Below are 22,275 nucleotides of genomic sequence, written 5' to 3'. Positions count from 1 at the left end.
ATGAAAAGTTTCAAGATGAAAGATTTAGGGGAGTTGAGGTACTTCCTGTTAAATTGTATCTCTATTTTCGTGTGTGTATATATATATATATATATATATATATATATATATATATCCCAACATGTAACCCATAAGGGTATTTCAGTATTTTCCCCTTTTACGCATATTCACATTAGTGAATATGATTGTACTTTATTTTTTATTTTTCCTTTCTTTTTCTTGTTTTCTTTTTCTTTTCTTTTCTTCTTTTTCTTTTTTCTTGTTGACTTAAGTCAACCTTGGAGGGGGTCCAACACTAGACGTTGGACCCCTTCAACGGTTAGATTTAGATTTCTAACTGTTGGAGGGGCTCCAACGTCTAGTGGGAGCCCCTCTAAGGGTCCCTCTTGTGTATAAATGGGGGTGAACCCCCCTCATAAATGTATTCAATGCTTGGAGCATTGTTCTTCAATTGTTCAATAAGATTCTTTATATTTTTGCATTTGTGTTCTTCATTTGTACCTTGAGTATATTTTGTTTTAAGTGTTCATGTGCCTTTGTGCACATATCCCTTTGTGGAGTTGGAGCTTGGTTTGCACACTATCTCCTTTTTGAGACATTTTCACATGGTATCAGAGCAAGGTTGGTGATAGAGGATCGTGGGATTCTTCATTTTTTGAGTGCCTCAAAAAACGTGCTTTCGGTATTTTGAAGATTGAAGTGGTGGATCTTGCTACTCCAATATTTTAGAAGAATCTTACGTCAAGTAAGATTTGAAAATCCTTTTGTAGTATGTATTTGTTCTCCACTCTCCTCTCTCTAATGGGTGAAAAAGAGTCGCATTTTTCACTTGGTTTTAAATTAAATGGCTCTAACTATCATGTTTGGGCCGAGAATATGGAAGCTCACATTAAGGGGAAAGGGCTTTGGGGATACGTCAAAGGAACCATTCTCAAACCCGAACCTAAGATCACCATTATGGAGAGAGGAGAAATCAAGGTTCTTGATGGTGAAGAGAGAGAAAAAGCCTTTGAAGAATACAACAAAAAGCATGAAGAATGGAGATGAAGAACTACAAAATTCTTTTGTGGTTCTTCTCTTCCGTTGAAACAAAAATAAATGCCAATATCTTGAAATTCAAGAAAGTGTTTCAAGTATGGGAGTATCTTGAAAGAATGTATACTTCAAGAGACTTGTCCCATAAATATTATCTCCAAAAGAAGGCTTTAACTCTTCAACAAGGTGAAATGACCGTTAGAGAATACTTTGTCGAGTTATCCACGATTTGGGATGAACTTGCTCTTCAAGAACCTAAATGGAGTGGAGAGGCAATTGAGTTAAGAGCCAAACAATTAGAAGATGATCACTTCTTCAACTTTTTAAATGGGCTTAGACCCGAATTCGAACAAACTAGGTCCTCTCTTTTGTCTTTATTTTCCTCTCCTCCATTAGAAGATGTGCTTACCAAACTAAGTGGAGAAGAAACTAGATTAGGGATGAATAAAACCAATCAAAGTGTGTTAGCCGTTCCTTCGAAGGATGAGGATGAGAGTGCTTATGTCGTCTCAAGACCGAGGAATAATGTCAAAACATATAAACCCCCTCACTTCAACAAAGGTCAAGGAGGAAGAGAAAATGGTGGGCATTATGGAAGAAAAGGCTATAACAAGATCATATGTCACTTTTGCAAGGAACTGGGACACATTAAACCGATATGTCCTAAATGGAAAAAGATGGTGGCTATGTCTACAACTTTCCAACCAATCAAGGAGGAAGGACCTTCAACCTCCAACCATGGCACTTTATCTCTAAATCAAATTATGGAAGCTCTACAACCTCTCCTCAAGGGATCTGTGCCCGAAGCCGCCATGACCACCTTCTCTCCTCCCGGTAAGACTTTTTAGCTCTTAGACTCGGGTGCATCCTTTCATATGACTCCAAATGTTTTTGCTCTTTCTAAATACACAAAGAATTTTTTCCCTTCTTTTGTTTCTACTGTGGATGGGGCTTCTCTTGAAATAAAAGGAATTGGAGATTTTGAAAAACAAAGAATTTTTATTCCTAAAGTTAGATTTATCCCAAAATTGAAGTTAAATTTGCTTTATGTCTCTCAACTATCGGATCATGGGTGTGATATCAAGTTCTCATCAAATAAATGTTGGATACAGGCTCGCCGGTCCGGGAAGTTGATTGGGGAAGGCTTTAGGAAGGGAGATCTATACTTCATGAAATTTCTTCAAATTCCAAAACAATCTTTTTGTAATTGTTGAGACTAAGAGGTTTTTAGTTAAAAGTTTTTTTTTTCGTTGGTGAAGATCGATCACGCTCCCGAGATGGTGAAGATCGATCACGCTCCCGAGATGGTGAAGATCGATCACGCTCCCGAGATCTACCGCTCTGATACCATGTAGAAGATCTGAAAATAAATACAGAAACCGAGGCAGAGAGAGAGACGGTTGTATAGAAAAATAGAACTCGTCACTTTTGGATTAGGGCTAATCTCTATATTAAATAGAGAGAGTCCAAAGAAAGAAATTACACTCAAGTCCCTCATTAAATTCAAATTCAAATAACCTCTAGTTTAGAAAAAACTTTTAACTAAAAACCTCTTAGTCTCAACATGTTATGATCCTCTTTCTCACCGAGAGTATGTCAGTGCGGATGTATCTTTCTTGGAATCCACTCCATATTACTCTAGTATCGGTTCACCGCAGCAGGTTGATCCAGCTGAGTCTTTTTCATTACCTATACCTCATTTTCCTTTGGAATCTGTGCCCTCATTACCAAACCAAACTTCATCCTCTTCAAGATTTAATAATCCTCCATTGGTATATGTGCGTAGAGCTCCACCTCCGCAAGTGCCTTCATCTTCTTCTTCCCCTGAGGTAAGTTCTACTGACAATAGTGATCTCCATGATGATGATAACAGGCCTATTGCTCTACGCAAGGGGACACGACAATGTACCTTATATCCCATATCTCATTTTGTCTCCGATGCCAGAATTGGAAATCAGATGAAAACTTTTATTTCAACCTTATCTGCTGAAACTATTTCTCTGAACTATCAATAGGCAGAGCGTGATAACTGCTAGAAGCTGGCTATGCAAGAAGAAATGGATGCTTTAGTATCTCAGCATACATGGGATCTAGTTGATTCCCCAGCAGATGCTGACATTGTTGGATGTAAATGGGTATATACCATAAAGTACAAATCTGATGGTTCTATTGAAAGGTACAAGGCCAGATTAGTAGCCAAAGGGTATACTTAGACATATGGTATTGATTTCTTTGAAACTTTTTCTCCTGTTGCACGGATGGGTACCATTCGTCTTGTTCTCTCAATAGTTGTTCAGCATGGTTGGAGCTTGTACCAATTAGATATGAAAAATGCATTTCTATATGGGGACTTATCTGAGACCGTTTACATGCAACAACCTCCAGGATTCGAGGTTGAGGGGGAGTGTCAGAAGGTGTGTAGATTGAAAAAAGCGATTTATGGCTTGAAACAAAGTCCTCGTGCATGGTTTCAAAAGTTGTTTGAAGTGATGTCACGCTTTGGCTTTAATAGGTCAGCGGCAGATCATACACTATTTATCAAGAAAACTAACTTTGTCATAGTTGTTATGGTGGTATATGTGGATGACATCATTCTTACAAGAGATGATGTGAAAGCTATTGAAGCCACAAAGGCTTATCTTCAAAAACACTTTGTTATAAAAGACCTTGGTTCACTTAGATATTTTCTGGGTATAGAAGTTGCCAGGAGCCGTGAAGGGATGATTTTGTCTCAACGGAAGTATGTTCTTGACTTATTAAAGGAAACGGGAATGTTGAGAGCTAAACCAGCAAATATTCCCATGGACCATAAAGTCCAGTTGTCTGAAGAAGGGTCAAAACTGGTTGATAGCAAAAGCTATCGCTCCCTAATAGAGAAACTATTGTATGTAACTGTGACCAGGCCGGATATTGCTTTAGCAGTAAGCAAAGTTAGTCAGTTTATGGACAAACCAACTGAGGTACACTGGAATGCAGCTATTATGATTCTCAGATATCTGAAATCTTCTCCTGGAAAGGGGTTATTGTTCAGGAAAGGTGGAACTCTGGAGATAGTGGCCTATTCTGATGCTGACTATGCAGGATCTGTAGTGGATAGAAAATCTACCACAGGATTCTGTGTGTTCCTGGGAGACAACTTGATCTCTTGGAGAAGTAAGAAACAAAATGTGGTTTCTAGGTCGAGTGCACAATCAGAATATCGGGCTATGGCCCAAACAGTTGCTGAATTGATGTGGGTTCGTACTGTTCTTCATGATCTTCAGGTGAAGGTTCCCTCTCCTATGACCATGATGTGTGATAACAAGGCTGCAACATATATAGCGAACAATCCTGTCTTTCATGAGAGAACAAAGCACATTGAGGTTGATTGCCACTATGTAAGAGATATGGTTCAAGTTGGTCATATCACTACCAAATATCTAAAGTCGGAAGACCAAGTTGCAGATATGTTTACAAAGCCTCTTGCTAGACCAAATTTCTCAAAATGTTGTGACAAGCTGAGCATGATTGATATCTATGCTCCAGCTTGAGGGGAGTGTTGAGACTAAGAGGTTTTTAGTTAAAAGTTTTTTCTAAACTAGAGGTTATTTGAATTTGAATGTAATGAGGGACTTGAGTGTAATTTCTTTCTTTGGACTCTCTCTATTTAATATAGAGATTAGCCCTAATCCAAAAGTGACGAGTTCTATTTTTCTATACTCTCTCTCTCTCTCTCTCTCTCTCTCTCTCTCTCTCTCTCTCTCTCTCTCTCTCTCTCTCTCGGTTTCTGTATTTATTTTCAGATCTTCTAGAATAATATTGCCCAACATAAAGATATAAATATTTGGCATAAACGCCTTGGGCATCCAAATATTGCCAAGCTCTCTCATTTACATTTTGCTAAAACTTTATGTAAAGACAATTTCAATTATAATGATTGTATTCTTGGTAAAATGAGAAAATTACCTTTTGGATAAAGAACTATGTTTTCATCTAAGCCTTTTAAAATTGTGCATTCGGATGTATGGGGACCGGCACCCATAGTGTCTAAAGGAGGTTTTTCATATTATGTTATCTATGTTGATGACTTTTCAAGATATAGTTGGATTTACTTCCTCATACATAAACATGAGGTTTTTTCTACCTTTAAGGTTTTTCATATGATGATACAAAATCAATTCAATAGTAAATTACAAATATTTAGAACCGACACCGGAGGAGAATACCTTTCAAATGAGTTCAAAAGTTACATTGAAAATAATGGAATCGTTTATCAAAGGTCTTGCCCCAAAACACCTCAACAAAATGGATTAGTCGAACGAAAACATAGACATATAATAGAAACTACAAGGACTTTACTCATTTCTCAAAAAAATCCAAAAAGATTTTGGGCCAAAGCAGCTCTTGCATCCGCTTATCTCATAAATCGACTTCCTTCGAAAAATTTAAATCAAATATCCCCTTTTGAAACCTTGTACAAAAAGGAACCCGACTACAATAGACTAAGAATTATTTGTTGTAAATGTTTTGTCCTCACCGATAAGAATGATAAACTATCTCCAAAAGTTATCCCTTGTGCATTTTGGAGATATTCCGAAACACAAAAAGGATTTAGGTGTTATGATATTAAAAATGACAAACTATATGTCTCAAGAAATGTAACCTTTTTAGAAAACATGAGTGGTTTTGAAGAACATAAAACTCATGAAGATAATGCCGACTACTCTTCTTTATTTGAGTTATTATCTAGGAATGAAGACTTGTTTAGCGATGATGAATTAAATGAGGATGTGGACTTAAGTGAAAGCATTTCACAACCCATCCAACATGTAGAAGAAATAACAGTTGAACCAATCACCTATACACAGAGAGATAAAAGTACTTTTAGAAGTGCAATAAAGAAGTATAGTGACCTTAGTGAATCTTCCAACCACTCTCGAAGAACAGAAAGATCTAGGAAAAATCCTTCTAGATTTATATCCTATGAATCTTTCTCCCCAAAACATAGGGCATGTCTCAGTGCCATTCACTCATATCAAGAGCCTAGGAACTTTGAAGAAGCTAATAAAATAATGGAATGGAGGGATGCCATGGATAATAAACTGAGAGTCCTCAACAAAGCTAAAACTTGGATCTTTCAATATCTTCCAAAAGGAAAGAAATCAATAGGATGTAGATGGGTTTTAAAGTCAAAACCAAGAGTGATGGCACTCTTGAAAGATATAAAGTCCGCCTTGTCGCAAAAGGATATAGCCAAGAATACAGAATTGATTACGAAGAAACATTTGCTCCCGTTGCTCAGATGGTCACTGTAAAATGTTTGATCACCATTGCATCTATTAAAAAATGGAGCATTTACCAAATGGATGTTAAAAATGCATTTTTAAATGGCGATCTTAATGAAGAAGTTTACATGAATTCTCCTCTTGGCTTGGACGTACCAAAGGGAAAAGTCCTTCGTTTGCAAAAAGCACTCTATGGTTTAAAACAAGCTCCTAAGGCTTGGTATGATCGATTTAATGAAGTTATGATTCAAGAAGGTTTTGCTTCATGCTATACTGACACTGCTATGTTTGTCAAAAGGTCTAATGCAGGAATTGTGATTTTATTATTGTACGTTGATGACATGTTGATAACAGGTACTGACATAAAGGGCATCAAAAGTATTAAAACTACTTTAAAAGAAAGGTTTAAAATGTCAGATTTGGGGTATTTGATATACTTTCTTGGTATAGAGGTAGCCTACTCTCATAGAGGCCATTTCTTGTCTCAAACTAAACTTGTGTGTGAGATTCTTGACAGATCAGGTATTTCTGACGATAAAATTTGTGAGACTCCTGAAATTGTGGGATCAAAGATGAAGATCAATGATGGAATTCCTTTGGAGAATCCTACTTCATACCGGCAACTTATGGGATCTCTGATATATCTTAGCATCACAAGGCCAGACATCTCGCATGTTATGCACACTGCAAGCCAATTCCAGCATGCTCCTATCTCCATCCATATGGGCGCAGTTCTCCGAATTGTTAGATACATAAGGGAAACCTTAAATAAGAGTCTTTCTTTCCTCATCCTATGAGTTAAACTTGATTGCATATACTGACTCTGATTGGGAAGGTGACCCAAATAATCGTCACTCCACTACAGGTTTTGTATTTTTCTAGGTGAATCTCTAATCTCATGGAGATGCAAGAAACAACAAAAGGTGTCTCTATCATCCAAAAAAGCAAAATATCGAGTCATGGCTCCTACAACCATGGAAATTGTGTGGATTCATCAACTGCTGCAAGACATGGGGGTTCAGGTTCAAGGACCTACCAAGTTGTGTTGTGATAATAAAAGTGCAATCTACATTGCTAAAAATCACACGTTCCATAAACGTACAAAGCATATTGAGATGAACTGCCACTACGTTAGAGAAGCATATTTGCAAGGAGTTATAGATCTTCCATACGTGACCTCAGAGTATCAGTTGGCAGATTTCTTCACCAAGGCGCTTTACTCTCCAAGATTCAATTTTCTTCTTGGCAAACTTTCGGTCATTGCACCCTAAGTTTGAAAGAGGGTGTTAAATTGTATTTCTATTTTTGTGTACATATATTTATATATATATATAAATATATTTCCCAACATGTAACCCATAAGGGTATTTCAGTATTTTCCCCTTTTGCGCATATTCACATTTGTGAATATGATTGTACTTTATTTTTTATTTTTTATTTCTTTTTCTTTTTCTTTTTTTCTTTTTCTTTTCTTTTCTTTTTTTTTCTTGTTGACTTAAGTCAACCTTGGAGGGGGTCCAACACTAGACGTTGGACCCCTCCAACGGTTAGATTTCTAACCGTTGGAGGGGCTCCAACGTCTAGTGGGAGCCCCTCCAAGGGTCCCTCTTGTGTATAAATGGGGGTGAACCCCCCTCATAAATGTATTCAATGCTTGGAGCATTGTTCTCCAATTGTTCAATAAGATTCTTTATATTTTTGCATTTGTGTTCTTCATTTGTACCTTGAATACATTTTGTTCTAAGTGTTCTTGTGCCTTTGTGCACATATCCCTTTGTGGTGTGGAGGTTGACTGACAAAAGACACATTGACACTCATGCAACAGAAGTACACTCTTAATCTTCTGGAAAGAGCTGGGATGACGAATTGCAAACCAGTCAACACTCCGAGTGTATTACATCAAAGGTTGAGCTCTAAAGATGGCCACCTTTGTGTCAACCCTACAACGTATAGAAGTCTTGTAGGGATGCTGCAGTATTTGACTTTTATCAAACCTGATATAGTTTATGATGTCAATCAGGTATCCCAGTTTATGCATGCTCCAACGGAAGGTCATATGGAAGCTGTGAAGCATATTCTACGATATTTAAAAGGAACTATAGGAGACGGACTTGTTTATCACAAGAACGATAACCTACATAAAGGACATGAACTCATCACTTATACAGACGCAGATTGGGCAGAGGATCCAGATGAGAGACGATCTGTCTCTGGATATTGTGTATACATTGGACACAATTTAGTATCTTGGAGCAGTAGAAAACAAAAGGCAGTGGCACGATCGAGTACAGAGGCAGAATACAGGTCGATGGTTGCAGGCACGACAGAAGTTACATAGATTAGACACTTATTGAGTGATCTTGGGGAGACAATTATTCGATCATTTCTTCTATACAACAATCAAAGCGCAATAAATATTGCATGTAACCCTATTCAGCATAGCAGAACGAAGCATATCAAGATTGATCAACATTTTATACGACAGAAAGTCGAGATGAAAGAGATAGAACTACGTCATGTTCGAACAGAAGATCAAGTGGCAGACTTGTTTACCAAGGGGTTAACAGGACGTCAATTTTGGCTATTGAAGAGCAAGTTGTACATGCTCCAAAATCATGTACAACTTGAGGAAGGGTGTTAAAATAGAGCATGTGTATGGATCTAGATCCAGATCCATACGCACGTCAATAAAATAGAGACGTCTTTTTTATTAATGGCATTTATGTAATATAATCCCCATTGTAAAAGTGTTTTAATATATAACAATTAGGGTTTGGAGGTAGAGTTAGTTTTTCCGCCCCAACCATGCCGCCCCAGCCATTGTGCATCTCTCTCGCTCTTTATTTTTTGTTTTCTGTGCAGCTTGAACTGTGGTAAAGACCTCTCACGACATCTCATAGGCCTTGCATGAATGTCAAACATTAGAGATAGCGAAAAGACCGCTTGATAAAAATTAGTTGGTTCGAAATGGGTGTATAAAATAAAATATAAACCAGCTGGAACTATCAAGAGATATAAAGTTCGCCTAGTAGCAAAAGGATTCACTCAGAAGTATGGGCATGATTACGATGAGACCTTCAGTCTTGTTGTTAAAATAGGTACTATACGAATTATCCTTTCTCTAGCAGTTGATCATGAGTGGCAACTAAGTCAGTTGGATGTAAAGAATGTGTTCTTATATGGGCATCTTAAGGAGGAAGTTTATATGGAGTAGCCACCAGAGTATAGTAAAAAGGATCCAAAAACTCATGTTTGCAGGTTAAAAAGAGTTATTTATGGACTAAAGCAAGCTTCAAGGTCTTGGTTTGAGAGTTTTTCAGTTGCAATTCAAGGCTATGGTTTTACTCAATCTCCATTAGATCATTCACTTTTCATTTACAAAGGAAACAATTTTTATCACTGTGTTGCTAATTTATGTTCATGATATAATTGTTACTGGCAATTGTAGTAAACATATTGAAGAAATGAAGAGGTTGTTGCACAAAAAATTTAAGATGAAAGATCTTCGCCTGTTACAGTATTTTCTTGGGATAGAGGTAAATCGGCAAGTTGATTCCTTTATTTTAACTCAGCACAAATACAAGATGGATCTCCTAAATAAAATGGGCATGAAAGATTGTAAACCTGCTTGCAACCCAAGTTCCCATTCATCAGAGATTGGGCGCAAATGATGGAGAATTGTTTTATGATCCAACATACTTCTCAAGGATAGTTAGAATGCTGCAATATCTCACTTTCACTCATCCAAATATTTTTTTTGTTATTAATCAGGTGTCACAATTCATGCATCAGCCTAGAACATCACATATGGAGGGTGTGAAAAGAATTTTGAGATATGGAGGGCACTGTTGGAAATCAAGTGCCCTCCATATCAGGTGTCACAATTCATGCATCAATAAACATTCTTTTCACTATGCAAAGAATATCTCCATGAAATTTCTAATTTTTTTTTACTTGCATTTTCTTATATGGAAAAATGTTTATTGATAAAAAAATTTATGCATTTTGCATACTTGTGATATTTAATAAAAATCTTATTATTTATATTGTGAGCCTTCTTGTGTGTGTGTGCCCTTTATGGGTTTTGAGAGTGTGTTCCTTAAGAGAACGCGTGTAAGTTGTCCACTTGATATTGGTGGACACTTTGGTTCGTAATTGAAGGCTACTTGGATCTTTACATTAAATTCATGCATTTTATGTGCATTTTATTATAGTTATTTTTTTATTATTTTTGTTTCATGTGCATTAAATATGCTTTAATTGCATGTTGGATAGATGTGTGTGTTTCATATTGATTGTCTTGTTCACATTATTATATGCATGAATTTAATTAGCTCCTCTTTTCTTGAGGTTTCTTTTAGAATTGTTATATTTTTTATGCATAATTGCTTATCGCTTTTTGATGATTAATATGTCCTTTAGTGATTAAATATTTTTAAGATCAATATTTATGTTTTCTTAAAAATATGTTGATTTTGGGTTTATGATTTTATTTCATAAAAAATTATCCTTGAAGAATATTCCTATTATCTTTCATAATGATTATCTAATGTTTCTAAAAATTATTGTTACTTTGAAAATTCTATGTATATATTATTCTTGTTTTAAAAATATAATGGTTTTAAAACTTTATAATTATTGGGTTAGGATATTTTTCGTGTACTTGGAAACTTGGTTTTGTTCTCTCTACTGGTTCTTAAAGATGTGATGAATTGAGAAAGGAATATCTTTGATGCATCATATCATGAAGATACAGATAACCGATGAAAGTGTTTGGGGATGATCACCAATAAAGACATTTGAAGATTTGTATTTGCAAAATTCTATGTTGTGTCATAAAGACGGAAATTTCCCTTGAAGACTTGGATCCTTCTCATTGAATCTTTGTTGTATTTTCAAACTTTCAGTATATCACACCGTAAGTTTGAGGGGGGGTGTTAAGTTGTAAATATATATATATATATATATATATATATATATATATATATATATATATATATATATATATTGTCTTACATATATATTTGTTTCATATTATACATATATATGTATATATATTATTTGTAATGATGTAATAAGTAAATATCCTTTAAGAGTATTTTCGTTATTTTACTCATGTAATAGAGATTGTTTATTAGGAAGAGTTTTTTCCTTTTTATTTATTTTTTCTTTTTTGTATTTTGCCCTTTTAAGCAAGGGTTCTATGGTCTTTTGACCATAGAGTCATTGGGAGCTCCCAACGGTCATAAATCCCAATAGAGTCGCCTCTCTCTCTCTCTTGTAATGTGTATAAATAGGAGCTTTGTTCCCCCTCATTATGGAATGCTTCTTTTAAGCATTCATGCTCAATAATATCAATATTTTTTATATTTTGTGTTTTCTCTTTACTTCTTTAATGTCTTGGCTCTTGTATTGTCTTTTAGTTGGACTTATGCATGTGCATATGCGCTTTGTGTCTATGATCTTGTAAGCCCTTAGAGGCCCTCATTTTGTATTTCCACATATTTCATTACATAAACTTATAAACTTCAGGATGGTAAGGAACACAATTTATCAAGGGATCTAATGTGCATCAATAAATTACATAATTTTCAATGTATGATATAAACATTAAATTGTATAAGCTAGTGATTTGGTGAACATACTTTTGTGACTCAATAATTGGCAAACGGACCACGATTTGTTCGCAAAATGATTCAATCAAGTCGTATGCTGCCATTGTGTTCTCCTCCCTGAAAATACTGTCAACCTGAAAGACATATAGGAGTTGGCATGAATGAGTGACTATAGAACATGAAAGAAAATAATAAAAAATCAAGTAGAATTTAAGATATAACTACATTCATAGTCACAAATATCACAGAGATATTGAAAATCTCACAATATTATTGTGACTTATTCATAAAACGAAAGAATAGCGATAATATTGCAAGATTTTTAAAATCTTGAATGTTTGGAAAATATCATGAGATTTTTGCGATTTTAAATGTAAAAAACAAAAGAACAGTAACACAAGACAATGGTTGACTCACTTTTTAAAAGGGCATGTGCTCTTCTAAAAAGGTGGTCCCCACGTGGACAATTCCAGCCTGTTACCCATGTGAATGGGCAGGCTTATTAGCAGGTGAACTGCTTTGAAATTTGAAGCATGAAAACCCAAGGGGCACTGCCTTTAAATATAGGTGGAAGGAGGCCATCCTCCTTCCACCTCATCGATATGGGACTATCTTTTTTGGAAGTCCGTTTTAGAGTTCTATGAAAACATGTACTCATACTAAGATAAAACCTGTATCGCCTATATTTATTACCCATATGTAATATATTAAAAGCAAAACCTTATTTTGTTTATATCATCCACCCATATCACTTGTATATTTATCATAATTTTTTTACAAGCAATTATTTGCATATTATTTATAATAAATTACACACTGATATTTTCCAGAGATTTTTTCGAAAAAACAAGCTTTTCAAAATCTCCAGAGAAATTCCCTTGTCCAGAAATCCTGAGAACAATATTTTGACTATGACTACATTAAACTTTCTCTGTGAGAGAGAGAGAGACTAATTTCCATATGCTAACCAAAGAAAGAAGTAAACAATACTTATATACATAAGCAACAACCAGAGAGGGCTTGAAAAACAATTACCAAGAAAATTTAATGGAATAAAAGGAAGGGAAATAAAAAGAATGCCTCATCCACAAGGAATTGACATATATGAAAAACACTTTGAACTACAAAAAAACTCATTCCGAAACTATGGAGGAAAATCTAGGGGTGTCAAGGATCAGGTCTGGTCAGATATCCAACCCAATCTGGAACTTATTAGCTGAATTTGATAAAGCAGGTGCCATCCAATCAATAATCGCATTTGGATTCTGTGTGCAGCTTTGCAACTGAACCTGAATCTTAATTTGATGGATAATATGAACTATTTACATACAATACATATCTGATTAGCTAATCAAATCCGAAATTGGTATTACCTTTTTCCCACCCAACTCCAAATATGATTCCAATTCGATTAGGTCAAATTCAGTAATGTTTAGATCCGAATCAAGTTTGTTCCATTTACATTCTAGGAATTTAAAATGAAGATAAAAAGGTTGAAACTTTGTGAAGAAGTCATCTATCAACAAATTGGTATATCTATGTTACTTGGATACTGCAAGAGATTCAATAAACCCTTGTCTAGCTATGTCCGACTATTGACACTTCTTGACACCATTCATAAATGGCTATTTTTAACTCCAAAGTGTTCGATACTGTAGGACATGACGCTTCAAGTTTTGGACACTTCTTTATTGTATGAATACTTCAAAAATAAGGAGTATCAAATAGTTTATAAATTACCTTTTGTTTTCTCAAAATATCGACTATCAAAGTGATGACCTCCAGCAATAAATAGCCCTGTGTTTTATCTTATAAAAGAGCGTAGAAATTTCCTATCTAAAGTTCAAATTTTTTAAAATTTACTTGTTTTTTCATTTGTTATCATTTAATTTTTTACCCCTCTCTCTCTTCATGTCATGACAATGTTGGCGGCTTTCTCTCCTTTTTTTTCCTTATCTCATGTTTTCTCAATTTTTCTTGTAACACCTTTTCCCTTTTCTCCCTTAGGGGAGAGGATAATACCTCATAAAGATAGATAAAGGCGTAACCCAGTAGTAGTGAATAGTAGACATAGATGTATGCAAAAGGAAGTCGAAGGATAAGAATGGCATCATGGAATATAGGAACACTAACATGAAAAAAACTATTGAATTAGTAGATACTATGAAGTGAAGGAAAATAAATATCATGTATTTACAGAGGACAAAAATTGAAAGGAGAAAAAGCTAGAGATTTAAGAAATGGATTAAAACTAACGTATGTAGGAAAAACAATTCCACAAATGGAGTAAGGAATGTGGTGGATGGTGTTTTACAAGACAGTTGTTGAGGTACAAAGGATAAGAGATTGGATCATTAGGCTGAAGATTGTTTTAGATAGAGAGATTTTTAATGTTATTAGTGCATATGCACTTCAATTAGGATTAAGTAAAAGTGTTAGGATTTTTGTGACTTGATGGAAGAAGCAATTAAACAAATTTCGAAAAATGAAAGCATATTGATAAGTGGAGATTTGAATGAACATGTAGAAAAAACAAAGAATGGATTTGAGAAAATTCATGGAGGATATAGATTTAGGGATAAGAATAAGGTAGGCGAAATGATTCTAAATTGTGCATTTGCTTTTGATCTTGCAATAGCAAACATATTTTTTCAAAAGAAAGATGAGCAATTGATAACTTCTAGGAGTAGAACATGTTGAGAATAGGTGGTTTTAAGTGAAGTCCTTTTATATTAAGATGCTATTTGTATTTTTGCTTTTATAATGGGGCTTGATTGTAATTATGCTTTTAAGCCTCTCTCTATTTAACATAGAGAGAGGCCCTAATAACGAGATCGAGTTCTCTTTTTCTTGTGCAGCCGTCTCTCTCTCTCTCTCTCTCTCTCTCTCTCTCTCTCTCTCTCTCTCTCTCTCTCTCTATATATATATATATATATATATATATATATATATATATATAGGGCTCGGTGCATCGTCTACATGGTATCAGAGCCTAGCCGATCGTGGGAGTGTGATCAAAGCACAGTCGATCGTGGAGGCTTTCTTGATCGTGATCAAACTTCGATCCAATGAATATTTTTTCAATCAGGTCAGCGATTAAAAATTTTTTTAAGATCTGATGACAGATCTGGGCGTGTTGCTGGTCGTGGATGCTTGCTGTGGGTTTCGTAGCTCCTCGGTGTTGTTTTTTTTGTTCTCGTGACTACCTACTGCCGAGTTGGTAGTTCCTGTCGTGATTCTGCAAATGTTTGATTGTTGTTGGTGAGTTCTCGTGACTACCTACGTTGTGAGTTCTCGTGATTCTCGTGACTACCTACGCTGGGAGTTTGATTGCTGTTGGTGATTCTGAAAATGATTGGTTGTAATTTCGCTGTGAGTTCTCGTGACTACCTACGTTGGGAGTTTGATTGTTGTTGGTGATTCTGCAAATGTTTGGGGTCCTGTTTTTTTTTATCGCGTGAGATCTTGATATCGTGGACATGGGTACAGTTTGCACTGAACCACGTTAGCTCCTGTGCGTTACTATCTTTGCTTTCTGATCTGCAGTGAATGTGTGAAAGATATCAGTGCTTTTATTTCAGCCGTGATACCCTGATTTTTTGGCCCTGAGTTTGTTTTTATCGTGATTTCATGTCGTGACTTCCTGTTTTTTTTTAAACAGCAATCCAACTCGTAGTGGTGTTGCTCGTGATTGAAAAATGACTAATTGTCGAGCTGTATATGTCTGGGGAGCTGCCCCTGTTATGAAACAGGTTATGCTTATGCAGAAGTTATGTTGGTCGTGATTCACTGACGTGCTGAAAAAAAAAATTCATGTTTGTGGGTTGTTGTTCACTACTGTCGTGGGGTTTTTGTTCGTGTGTGAATAGCTGCTGATTGTAATATCGGTTGGTGTGTGAGTGTAACACACGTTTTTCCCTGTGTTGATTGGAGTCTGTCCAGTTTTTTTTTTGCTGAACCAGAAGTATGGCTGAAACTTCAAAATGTGATTCAAAATTGGAAAATATTGGAGAATATAAGGCATTTGCCAATCCATTTTCGTACGGCTCGTCTGTAAGGTTGAATGAAACTAACTATGCCAGGTGGTCCAGAACATTTATGATGTCGGTATCTGGACATCGTAGAAAACATATCTTGTTGGAAGACGAACCCACTAAAAAGGTGGGAAAATATGTTACCTGGGATGAAGATAATGACAGTTATGTCATGGATTATGAATAGTGTCGAACCCCATATTACAGATGGTTTAATTTACTATAATACAGTCAAACAGATGTGGGACAATCTTCGAGATACGTACTCACAAGAGACTAATGTGAGTCGTATCCTGCAAGTTGAACAGGAAATATATAATTTACAGCAGGGAGATCAAACCTTGGCCTAGTATTATGCCTCCGTAAAAGCTGCTTTTGAAAGACTTAATGCTCACAGACCCCTCTGTTGTTCGAAACAAAAGGATCATCAAGAACAAACTATGGTTGCTTGGTTTCTTACAAGTTTATCTTCAGAATTCTATGTTGCAAAAGTCCAAATGTTGACTGGTTCGGATGTACCTACTCTTGCTGAGGCATATAATCGTCTGAGTAGACTTGCGATCTCTTTTCCACATTCTCAGCTTGTGACTCAGTCATCTGCCTTAGTTGTCTCATCTGGTTATGGGCGTGGAAATCTTCAGAACATCAGAGGACGAGGTCGCGGACGAGGTGTGAGAGGTAGAGGAAAGCTTCAATGTACATTCTGTGGAAAATCTGGACATTTAGAAGATCGTTGTTGGGATAAGCATGGCCGACCAACCTCCTCTTCATCAAAGTCATATGCTCCTAAAGCAAATGTTACTGCTCTCGAGGCAACAAAGGCACAGGAAAATATCTCTGCAAGTGACAGTAGTATCACCCTCAGTCGTGCTGAATATGATGAGCTGATAGCTCTTCGTCCTTTGAGTTTCACCCCCTCTTGTAGCTAGTGTTGCCTATTCAACCGGAAATCATCTTCATCCGACTGATAGTAAGTGGATTATTGACTCTGGTGCATCCAGACATTTGTGTGGAAATTCACTTGTTTTTTCAGATCTAAAGGATATTAAGGCTCAGCTTGGAGTCTCATTAGCCGATAGGAGCTCCTCCCCGGTTGTTGGTCAGGGAAATATTTCTATATCCTCCTCATTGCAGTTGAAAAATGCTCTTCATGCTCCAAAATTTTCTCAAAGTTTACTCTCTGTTAGTTGCCTTATAAAAGAACAAAACTGTAGAGTAATATTTGATCCAATGGGTTGTCATTTTCAGGATTTGCTGACGGGGAAGAAGATTGGTGGAGGCTATGAAGAAAATGGAATTTACTACCTACATCATCCAATGGGTACTATTCATGCTGCAGTGGAACATTCATTCAGTCATGTTCAGTGGCATCGTCGTCTTGGTCATCCTTCATTGTCAAAGCTCCGTTTGGTCTTTCCTCAGATTCCTTCCACCACATCATTTCAATGTGAGGCATGTCAGCTGGGCAAGCATCATCGAAGTTCGTTCCCTTCGAGTCAGAGTCAGTCTAGTAATAAAGTCTTTGAACTTCTTCATGCAGATGTATGGGGTCCTAGTAAGATTCCTACTAGGACTCAGTGTCGATACTATTTAGTTATTGTTGATGATTTCTCTAAGTTGTCATGGGTGTTTTTAATAAAGGAACGCTCTGACGTTCCAAGTATTATCAAATCTTTAATTCTTGAAATAAAAACTCAGTTTGAATCTAGTGTCAAGATTGTTCGCACTGATCATGCTCTCGAGTTTAAATCAAAAGGTCTGTTACAATTTTACCAAGATAATAGCATCCAACCCCAAACTTCTTGTGCCTATTCATCTCAACAAAATGGGGTGGCTGAGCGAAAACATCGTCACCTACCTGATGTTGCCAGGACCATTATTATTCAATCCAATGTTCCTGCGTTATACTGGGGTGATGCAATTACAACTGCTTGCTATCTGATCAACCGCATGCCTTCCTCTTCTGTAGGTGATCAAATTCCAATTCATATCCTAAAACCCAATACCCCCCTCTTCTCCCTCTCGCCCAAAGTATTTGGATGTGTTTGTTTTGTACACAAACTTGGCCCTGACCGTGATAAATTAGCTGCTCAAGCTACAAAATGCATATTTATAGGTTATCCCAAAAATCAAAAGGGATATCGATGTTATGATCCTACTTCTCGCCGAGAGTATGTCAGTGCGGATGTATCTTTCTTGGAATCCACTCCATATTACTCTAGTACCAGTTCCCCGCTACAGGTTGATCCAGCTGAGTCTTGTCCATTACCTATACCTCCTTTTCCTTTGGAATCCGTGCCCTCATTCCCGAACCAAACTTCACCCTCTTCTAGATTTCAAAATCCTCCATTGGTATATGTGCGTAGAGATCCACCTCCGCAAGTGCCTTCATCTTCTTCCCCTGAGGTAAGTTCTACTGACAATAGTGATCTTCACGATGATGATAACAGGCCTATTGCTCTACGAAAGGGGACACGACAATGTACCTTATATCCCATATCTCATTTTGTCTCCGATGCCAGAATTGGAAATCAGATGAAAACTTTTATTTCAACCTTATCTGCTGAAACTATTTCTCTGAACTATCAATAGGCAGAGCGTGATAACTGCTAGAAGCTGGCTATGCAAGAAGAAATGGATGCTTTAGTATCTCAGCATACATGGGATCTAGTTGATTCCCCAGCAGATGCTGACATTGTTGGATGTAAATGGGTATATACCATAAAGTACAAATCTGATGGTTCTATTGAAAGGTACAAGGCCAGATTAGTAGCCAAAGGGTATACTTAGACATATGGTATTGATTTCTTTGAAACTTTTTCTCCTGTTGCACGGATGGGTACCATTCGTCTTGTTCTCTCAATAGTTGTTCAGCATGGTTGGAGCTTGTACCAATTAGATGTGAAAAATGCATTTCTATATGGGGACTTATCTGAGACCGTTTACATGCAACAACCTCCAGGATTCGAGGTTGAGGGGGAGTGTCAGAAGGTGTGTAGATTGAAAAAAGCGATTTATGGCTTGAAACAAAGTCCTCGTGCATGGTTTCAAAAGTTGTTTGAAGTGATGTCACGCTTTGGCTTTAATAGGTCAGCAGCAGATCATACACTATTTATAAAGAAAACTAGCTCTGGCATAGTTGTTATGGTGGTATATGTGGATGACATCATTCTTACAGGAGATGATGTGAAAGCTATTGAAGCCACAAAGGCTCATCTTCAAAAACACTTTGTTACAAAAGACCTTGGTTCACTCAGGTATTTTCTGGGTATAGAAGTTGCCAGGAGCCGTGAAAAGATGGTTTTGTCTCAACGAAAGTATGTTCTTGACTTATTAAAGGAAACGGGAATGTTGAGAGCTAAACCAGCAAATATTCCCATGGACCATAAAGTCCAGTTGTCTGAAGAAGGGTCAAAACTGGTTGATAGCAAAAGCTATCGCTCCCTAATAGGGAAACTATTGTATGTAACTGTGACCAGGCCGGATATTGCTTTAGCAGTAAGCAAAGTTAGTCAGTTTATGGACAAACCAACTGAGGTACACTGGAATGCAGCTATTATGATTCTCAGATATCTGAAATCTTCTCCTGGAAAGGGGTTATTGTTCAGGAAAGGTGGAACTCTAGAGATAGTGGCCTATTCTGATGCTGACTATGCAGGATCTGTAGTGGATAGAAAATCTACCACAGGATTCTGTGTGTTCCTGGGAGACAACTTGATCTCTTGGAGAAGTAAGAAACAAAATGTGGTTTCTAGGTCGAGTGCACAATCAGAATATCGGGCTATGGCCCAAACAGTTGTTGAATTGATGTGGGTTCGTACTGTTCTTCATGATCTTCAGGTGAAGGTTCCCTCTCCTATGACCATGATGTGTGATAACAAGGCTGCAACATATATAGCGAACAATCCTGTCTTTCATGAGAGAACAAAGCACATTGAGGTTGATTGCCACTATGTAAGAGATATGGTTCAAGTTGGTCATATCACTACCAAATATCTAAAGTCGGAAGACCAAGTTGCAGATATGTTTACAAAGCCTCTTGCTAGACCAAATTTCTCAAAATGTTGTGACAAGCTGAGCATGATTGATATCTATGCTCCAGCTTGAGGGGAGTGTTGAGAATAGGAGGTTTTAAGTGAAGTCCTTTTATATTAAGATGCTATTTGTATTTTTGCTTTTATAATGGTGCTTGATTGTAATTATGCTTTTAAGCCTCTCTATTTAACATAGAGAGAGGCCCTAATAACGAGATCGAGTTCTCTCTCTCTCTCTCTCTCTCTCTCTCTCTCTCTCTCTCTCTCTCTCTCTCTAGGGCTCGGTGCATCGTCTACAGAACACATTCGACACAAATTGACTATTTTCTTTTGAGACGAAGAGAAATAAAAATGTGCAGAAATTGCAAAGTAATTCCAGAAAATATATTACTACATAACATAGACTATTAGATTTTGATTTATACATAAAGAGAAAGATAATTAGAAGAGATATCAAGAGAAATCTAAGAATTAGGTGGTGGAATTTCAAAGGAGATAAATGTAGAAAAAGTGAAAGATTTATTACTAGAACAAGGAGTGGGACTTGATGGTAAATGTTGACCAACTTTGGCAAGAGATGGCATATACAATCAAGTAGGTTGTCAAGCAAGTGCTTGGTGAGACTAAGAGCATATGTCATATGTATAAAGAAACTTGGTAGTGAAATGAAAAAGTTCAAAACTCATTCAAAGATAAGAAGGGCAAAACACAAAAAGAGGCATGATGGGTTGTGAAAGGAAAAGTATATTGCCTATTATAACCTATGTCACATGGGTGCGGGTGCGGGTGCGGGTGCTGGGGTGCGGCACTTTCAAAAACCTTGGGTGCGGGGGTGCGGCAGGGGCAAAATGTAAATATATATATATAGAAGGGGAGTCTGGGGGTTCCCACCGGCACGGGTTTTTTTTAAATTCCGCAGCCCATTTCATAGGGAAATTTTTTTTTTTAAAAAAAAAAACCAAAAAATGGACCGAAATGACCCTGGGTGCGGTCAATGCACCCAGGGTCGGGTTGACCGCACCCGGTGCCGCACCCGCACCCGCGTCGAGTCACGTCGACGCGGGTGCGGCACCCTGCTAGCCGAATCCCTGTGACATAGATTATAACATATATATTATATACTAAGTTGGATACAAAAGAGGGTGCAAAGGATATATATAGGAAAACTAGAATATGTAAACCAGCAAAATATGTAAACAAGTATGAAGCAAGATTTTCATAGGGTTTTTTGCAAATCTAACCCTGCAGATGCATTCGGCGTGGTCCATTTGCTTCGAATCGAGTATTGGATAATCGTAATCGGATCAAGAAATGTGATTTTGTATGCTTGAATATTTATGAAAATTTTGAACCATTGATTTTCAAACCTTAAAGGATCCTTCTTATACATCGTGATCAGATGATCTAAGAGTTTGTTTTTATAAAACCAAGCATCTAGATCGCATCTGTATGGTGAAATTTTAGAAAAAATATATATAAAAACCTATGAAAATCTTGGTGCATACCAGTTTACATAGTTAGCTGGTTTAAATATTCCAGTTATCCTATATATATATATATATATAAGCTAGTTAAAAGTAGAGAGAAAAACTATAGTCTTAAGCCAAGTGTATTAAGGATGAAGATGAAAAAGTTTTGGTTAAGAATCACCAAATTAAACAAAGGTGGGAAAAATAATTTTGTCATCTATTAAATGAATAATGGAATAATGAGGTAAAGAAAGATGGAGATTTTAGTCAAGGAATGGTAGATGGAATTGATGAGAAGTTAAAATGACTATAAAGAAGATGAATAAAAGCAAAGCACGTCAAATGATATACCAATTGAATTTTGGATGTCAATGGGTAATATTGGGATAACATGGTTAACTAAATTGTTTAATAATATTTTGTATATAGAAAGAATGTCAAAGTGGAGATGGAGTATTATGATTCCTATATATAAGAATAAAGGTGATACTCAAAATTGCTCTAACTATAGAGGTATTCAACATATGAGTCACACCATGAAACTATGGGAGAGGATAATAGAGCAACATTTGAGAAGAAAATCAAGTGTATCAAAAAATTAGTTTAGCTTTATGATAGGAAGGTTAACGATAGAAGCTATATTTTTGTTAAGATAGCTTATGGAAAGATTTAGAGAGAATGATAGAAATTTGCATATCGTTTTTATAGATCTAGAGAAAGCTTATGACAGAGTCCCAAAGAACTTGGTTAGTGTTAAGAAACAGATCCCTTATATTAAAATAATTCAAGATATGTATGCAAAGGCAATTACGACCTATGTCACA

General features: G+C 36.5%; 1 protein-coding gene across 5 annotated transcripts in view; it reads right to left on the bottom strand.

The window, feature by feature from the left end:
* Positions 1-22,275, bottom strand: part of LOC149828671 (uncharacterized) — a 67,412-nt gene that overhangs the window by 32,929 nt on the left and 12,208 nt on the right. For all 5 annotated transcript variants that reach the window (XM_090017677.1, XM_090017675.1, XM_090017678.1 and 2 more), the window contains one exon: positions 11,945-12,048. In XM_090017677.1, the coding sequence (XP_089873803.1) occupies positions 11,945-12,048 (104 nt within the window). Of the gene's footprint in view, positions 1-11,944; positions 12,049-22,275 lie in introns of those variants that run through there.

This window comes from Nuphar pumila, chromosome 9 (assembly GCF_984573655.1).
Source record: "Nuphar pumila chromosome 9, dmNupPumi1.hap1.1, whole genome shotgun sequence".
Classification (NCBI taxonomy): domain Eukaryota; kingdom Viridiplantae; phylum Streptophyta; class Magnoliopsida; order Nymphaeales; family Nymphaeaceae; genus Nuphar; species Nuphar pumila.
This window is presented reverse-complemented; position numbering and strand designations above follow the sequence as displayed.